This window comes from Galendromus occidentalis, unplaced genomic scaffold (genome assembly GCF_000255335.2).
Source record: "Galendromus occidentalis unplaced genomic scaffold, Mocc_1.1 scf7180000075543, whole genome shotgun sequence".
Classification (NCBI taxonomy): domain Eukaryota; kingdom Metazoa; phylum Arthropoda; class Arachnida; order Mesostigmata; family Phytoseiidae; genus Galendromus; species Galendromus occidentalis.
Window position 1 is genome coordinate 194,897 of NW_003803533.1, and position 7,145 is coordinate 202,041.

The window sequence follows — 7,145 nt, forward strand, 5'->3', positions numbered from 1 at the left end:
TTCAGAATCACTTTCTTGTCTCTATCAGGTGGAATAGCACATGCGACATGCTGGTGCACTTCTTGCGCATCAGGAGCGCACTGCAGGAAATATTTGACCGTCAAGACCGTGAATTCCCGCTAACGAGAGAGCAAGTAGAGGAGCTAGACCACATCGTGGAAGTGCTGCAGTTGGTGAAAAAAGCAAGTATGGAGCTATCGAGAGAAAAGACGACCCTCCTAGATGCCGAACTTGAACGGGCCAAAGAGGAACGGGCTGTATTTTCCTGTTTGATCGGGAACCATGCCTGCCTGCCATTCCAGACCGAAATTCTCCCGATCGCGCTCGCCGTGTCCCGTGTGCCCGCGGCGATCACGAGGATATGCTCAGAGTTCGCTCCAAAGTCAGGTCTGTATCCGGACCTCTCGCTTCATTGTGTCTTCGATCTAACAGGTACTGACAACGATTTCAAGAGGGATGCCTCCAAAACGATCCTCAATCGCAAGGTCGACGCGAGGAGCACGACGGAAGGAACAAGTTTGTGCTCAAAAATCAACAGAGCGACGTGCAGCAAGATTGCAAGCAAAGCGCTCATTCGCCTCATTGACGCGCGAGCTCGAATCCGAAGCTGAACAATCCTCGTGTATCCAGGGCCAACGTGTCCGTACTGCGGTATCCCGTAAATTGTATTCAGAGGTGGAAAATGGTGCCTTCCGTAATGATCCTCCCTATGAATACAACACCCATGACGCCGTTTCCATCGGACGAATGGAAAAAATATGTGCGTTTTGCACCGCCATCAAGTTCCCGGGAGAAACGTTGCGCCTGCGCTGTTCGAATGGCAAGATAAAGTTGCAACCATTGAGTCCTCCGCCGAACCCATTGCTTTCCCTGCTCTCTGGAAACTCACCGGACTCCCAGCACTTTCTGCAAAACATCCGGAAATATAAGGCTGCGTTCCAAATGACATTGTTCGAAGCCACTAAAACCTTCCAGAATGAATTCAGGCTCAAATTCAGGGTGCGGCATCGTATATGTCCCGATCACGGATGCTTGTGAACCAGATGAGATATCGAAGGTCAGTTTGCGTCAAAATTCGAATATTCCCTTGCCATTTCACATGCGATAGGTGAGAATTTGGTGACCGGAAGCTCTGAGATTTCCAGAACGAAAAACTGGAAAAATTCGACTAGGCCTATGGAGCATAGGCCTAGGGCCTTCCTATGGACCCGTAAGAAACTTCGTTGTTTCCCGCAGCTGGTGATTTCTACAGCGGCGAGCTATCGGAACCGCACCGATTTCATGTGAACTGCGAGGGTTCATTCAAATTTTAGCGCGAACAGACCTTCGTTATCTTGTCAGGAAAAATTCTTACAAGCGCTGGGACATATACGATGCCGCACCCTGTATATCATCGAGTTGGCTAACTACTCCCTGTTCCCGATTCTGAACACAAATTCCTTCAGATCTATTTCATGGGCCAATATGATGTTGAGCTGGATCGACGCTGTAACACTATTTCCGGTTGCAGGCGTTCAATTATTACGGATTTGCAAAGCCTCTCCCTAGAGCACAATGAGCTCATAAATATGTTCGTTCAAGACCTCCATTGACGCCATTCTGACTGACAGCTATGCTATCCGAATACGAGCCGACAAAACGCGTCACAAAGTGCCCACCGCGAATGAAGTTGCAGTCAGAATAGTAGGTGAGCAACAGGACTCACGAGACATCGCGCTTCATCGTCGGAATGATACCCTCCGACGCGTCGCTGAAACCCATCGTTCATACGATGCGCTCCAGTATCCGATAACATTCTGGCAAGGCCAAGACGGATACCATGTAAAGATCCCGCCAACTAATCCCAACTCCGGTACGTGACTGAGCTACGATCCCATTCTTCAAGTCTATTCTCTGAGCTCCTGTCTATCGAACACGATCCTGAACTCATGTTTGCCGGCCTCCACTATAAGGTGACGAGCTCCCGAAGGAAGTCTCCGCCATGGATTCTCATGCTTACCGTCTGATGATCCGGTTTAATCAAACTGTTATATATTGAAGCGGCGCTGCTGTCGCCGAGTCATCCTTTATAAAAGGTTGCTCGGGTTCAGAATAAATCAGTCCATCACCACCGGTCTTCGTTATTCCGCTACAATATAATGCAATGCCGCCAGCTATTCCATCAGTATGTTATAGATATTTACGCGAAAATTGAATCCGAACGTTTGCTTTCCAACCGATCAAATCAGACTACCCTGCGTTCAGAGCAACACATACATTTACCTGTTGTCAACGATGGAGACCTCTCCGAGATCGGAGATAAAGTAATACTCCCGGCAACATTCACCGGCAGCCCACATCATATGCATGAATATGTCAGGATGCGATGACGTACGTCCGGACCTATGGCCGGTCGGACCTTTTCATCACATTCACAGGCAATCCGGCATGGAACGAAATCAAGCAGTTTCTTCTGCCCGTTCAACAACCGAGCGATCGGCATGATTTGATCGCACTCGTTTTCAAGCAGAAACTGGCAAAACTCACGGACTTCATTGTGAAGTACCAAATCTTCGGCGAGGCCCGCTGTTGGATGAATTCGATCGAATGGCAAAAGAGGGGCCTGCCCCATGCCCACATTCAAATTTGGCTCAAGACTAAGATCCAAACTTCCAATGTGGATGAAGTCATCAGCGCCGAGATTCCTCATCGTGTTTCCGAGCCTGCTCTGTTCGACATTGTCACGGAAAACATGGTTCACGGACCTTGCGGAGCCATTAACTCTCAATTACCATGCATGCCTGAAGGTCGATGCATAAAGAATATCCCCGGTCTTGCGTCCCAGAAACCATAACGGAAAACGACGCTAATCCGCAATATAGCCGTCGAGCGCCGGAAGAGGCGGGGTACACCGCAACAGTCCGCGTCAAAAACCGCGATCTGTGGAACGCGTTCAAGGAAGACCAGAGAGAAGACATCTTGCACCGTATCGGCTTCAAGAACCATTCAATTCAGTATTCGCAGAACATCTTCAACTCGGCTGTATTGCGCCACAACGCTCAAGTTCGAATCTTGTCGACCTCGACTTACTGGAGGGCGACAACACGACACTGACGATATGGTGTCGTTCATTGCAACCAACGAATCGCGTTTGCTCCCAGATAAGGAGAAAGCATATGAACGCATAAGGCATGCAAGGACGAAGAACAGGAGTGGATTATTCTCCCAGGATGCGCCGGGGTGTACAGGGAAGACCTTTCTGATCAGATTGCTTTTAGCTCAGATTCGATCACATGATGGAATCGCCCTCGCTCTTGCCTCATCTGGGATTGCGGCCACTCTGCTGTAAGGAGGCCGCAAAGCTCATTCAGGGCTCAAATTGCCTCTTACTACACATTCTGCTCAGCCTACAATCTGTAACATCTCGAAAAATTCCGGCGAGGCCAAACTCCTACAAATCTGCAAGCTCATAGTCTGGGACGAGTGCACCTTGGCGCACAAATCTTCACTCGGAGCCCTGCATCAGACTCTCAAAGACTTTCGCTGCAACGAAACTCCTTGCGGCGGAGTTTCGCACACAAACATGCGCGTTCACCTGCAGTGCGATGAGTCAGCTCTGGAATTCTCATGGGCCTTACATTCCATCGGGGGAGGGACACCGGCTCGATGAGACTCCTTGAAAACTTCGGCGTCATTGTACCATCAATCAAGATCTCAATCGAACGAGTCTTTCCGCAGATCCTCTCGGATTATATACATACCATGAATGGCTCAGGCAACGAGCAATATTGGCCGCGAAAAACCCGGACGTTAACGCGATCTACACCGAAATTCAGTGCTTCCTACCCGGGGATAAAGTCACATACTACTCGATAGATAGCGTCATGATAGCTGACGACGCCGTTAACTACCCTATCGAGCTTTCGAATTCTCTGGTCCTTCCCAGGGTCTCCGCCTCGTCAACTAGCGTTGAATATAGGCTCACCGATAATACTACTTCGTGGCCTACAGGCAGCTTCTTTGTGCAACGGCACACGACTTGCTGCGAAAACACTACAGCCAGATGTCATGGAGGCCACAATCGTCAGCGGTCACTTTAAAGGTCAAAATGTCCTCATTCCGCGAATCCCGATCGTCCCTTCCGACATGTCATTCGATTTTAGACGTCTTCAATTCCCTTGCCGCCTGGCGTTTTCAATCACCATCAATAAGGCACAGGGTCGAATACTGCAAATCTCTGGATTAAACCTCGACAATCATTGTTTCGCGCACGGTCAACTATCTGTGGCATGTTCGGGGGTTGGAAACCCGAATAATTTGTTCATATACTGTAAGGATGGTAAAGCCAGGAACTTCGTCTATCCCAAAGCTCTCGAATGAAACGTACTTCCATCCGGAAAATATCGCTAGAGGAGACCAAAATATCGCTTCACTATCATGCGTCACTGCATATTCGGCTTCAACCAACCTGTTCCAGGCGTCAGCAAGGTGCCGCTGGTCCCGGCTAGTAGAATATATAACATGGATGGATGATGGAATAATTGATATACATACAACTATAAGAAATCATTTATACATTTCATCATTCATGTCATCACTATATATTATGCTATAACAGATAAGTGCATCTCTCTTAAGGTGCGGCGCGACACACTCTGTTGACGCACGCCTAGTATCTCTCGGGCTCCTCCCCTCTGCATCTGATCACAGTCATCGGACGTGAGCTCTGCCAACTTGACGCGAGCGCCCTTCGGGAGATTCGTCTATGCTGAGTTCTCCGAAGGTCTCTCCTCTCCAACCGACACCGGTTGATGTCTCCGAACCCATTTGTCGAAGCAGGGCGGTACGAGGTGGAGGTCAGACTCGGAAATATTTTGAGCCGCAAGGCATGCCAGCGTGGAGAGTTTCGAGCCGAAGACCTTCCTGGAGGAACCGGTGGTGTCTAGTCCGCAGCAGATTTCGCTCTTCAGTCGAGCGAGGAATCGGCTATTGATCTGCCGAGACAAAATTCTGTTCAGCGCTGAAGGGCCGCGCTTCGTGGAGCCCGAGCCCCCGCTACTGTGTGTCCACCACGGCGACCTTTCCATCGCTAAATGGCCGGAGACGTCGAGATGTTGGAACAGCCGAGCGTGGCAGTCCGACGAGACCCGGAGAGAAGCCCCCCGTCTCAGGAGCTCGATTATTATTTTCTCCTCGAGATTACAGGTTGTTTCCTGTATAAAATTCATCTCCAGAATGGACTCCGCCACATAGCTCAGGAACAATGTCGCTGCGTTCCTCGGCATTATGTGGGGCGTCTTGAATAACACGTCGTGGAAATAGTGATGCAAGTGGAAGACGCACTGCGGACCGCCTTCTCGGAACACCAAGAGGAGCTCTGGCCATATTGCCTGCGAGCGATCGAAGTACTGATATACTTCCCGCACGAGGCCGATCGTCAACACGTATTGCACATCGACCGACAGTGCTGGGAAGTTCAACTTCGATCGTAAATATGCTGCGTCTTCAAGACTCATGCATTCTCGGTACAACCAATGCGGATTCCCGAGGGGCAGGCCGGGTCGGTCTTCGTACTCATAGATGCGGTCAGCCGCTAGCACGATCAGCAAGCATTGGGCCGCGAGCTCGGCGCAACAGCCACGGCCGACAGCCCCCTCCATATCTTCGATCTCTCGTAGCGTCGAGAATATGCGGCGTTGCAGGTGATTTTCCACCTGTCTGAAGAATTCCGGGAAACCTTCCATGGTGATTGCGTTCCGGAAATGCCTCAGCTGCCCTCCTTGCAACAGCCGACCCCCACGGAATGCGTTCACTTGGGTTGCGAGCTCGATGATGACCGTCATTGTGGCTTGGATCTCGACTGGACCGTTCCGGAAGACCTGAAAGGATATACTTAAGTGATCAGATTAGCAGACTAATGGAAGACGACCAGGAAATTTCCGCTACTCCAGTGGCACCTAGGAACGGATAACACCTCGCGGGCACCCGCCCACATTCCAATTTTTCGCCGCACGAAGAAACTGCTCATGTATCTCTCGAGCTCCGTATTCGGTGACGGAGCCATCGTTCCAAAGGATTCTGATACGCCGACCGCTTTGAAGTTTAGGACAATGGAATTTACATCGAGCTCTCGAGGTGACGCCATTCTCTGAGTAACCGGCTGCCGGACTTGAACCAGCGACTTCCCGCGAGATGCGGCGTCGATCCGAGGAGCGGAAGAGACCGGAGCAAATCTTAATTGGTCACGCAGATCGCTCTAATCGCTCGGCACTCCGATTAATTATCGGTGCCAATCTTGGGATGGCGTGACCACGGGCGACTTCGGGCATCGAGCATCGCAGCGTCGGGAGAAAAGACAAGTGCACGCTGCCACCGAGAGCTCGAAGAAAGACAAATCGCGGGACGTTTTTCGTTGCTACTGCTCCTCACTCGGGCTCATCAGCACGATGAGAAGAGGCCGCAGATTACCTCCCGGGCCGAGCGGGAATTTTCCCCGGCCATGGAATCTCTCCATCCGTGGATTCTGGCTCAAATATCACGGGAGCTCAGTTCATTCCGAAATACCGGGAAGATTATCGATCCGGCGATGCATCGCGGCGCGGACACTAGAGCTCGAGCGGGGCGAGTATGTCACCGTCCGCCGACCGACGCGGGGCGGCGATTCACCCCAAGCTCCGCCTGTCCGAGTAGACCGCTGCGTCGGGGTCACGAATCGTGATGCTCGTTCCGGAAGCCGCACCATCCGCCAGCTGAAGCGAGCTGCGGAACATGCTCGGAAATCCCGCAGATAAGCAGCCGTTTCCCCGGAACTCGCGGATGAGTGGGCTGCAGATTCTTCAAGGCCGCCGACAGTCGTGAAGTCGTATTGTCGGAGTTCATCGAAGGAGAATATCTACCCTAGGATGGCAGAGCTAATCCATGAGAGGCCCGTCCTCCGTACTCCTAATGCAGATACCGATTCGTTCAAGGGCGGGTGACGGCTATGTGCGATAAATAATGGATTGAGAGAACTAACCTTGAGCGATCGCTGAAGAATCGTCTAAAGGAGTGAGCAGACGTTACAGATGAAGGCTTGTGCCGTCTGAGAATCGAATTCACAACTCAAGTAAGCACGGGATACGTGTCGAGGAGTAGCGCTCGTAGCCAGACCGAGATTCGAGACCTGA

At 51.2% G+C, this 7,145-nt stretch overlaps 1 protein-coding gene across 1 annotated transcript; it reads left to right on the plus strand.

Annotated features, from left to right (window-relative positions):
- The first annotated feature begins 2,365 nt into the window (after window positions 1-2,365).
- LOC108864000 (uncharacterized) lies at window positions 2,366-2,833 on the plus strand. The gene has a single exon (XM_018638825.1). The coding sequence runs from the start codon at window positions 2,366-2,368 to the stop codon at window positions 2,831-2,833; it is 468 nt and encodes a 155-aa protein (XP_018494341.1).
- Window positions 2,834-7,145: the final 4,312 nt, after the last annotated feature.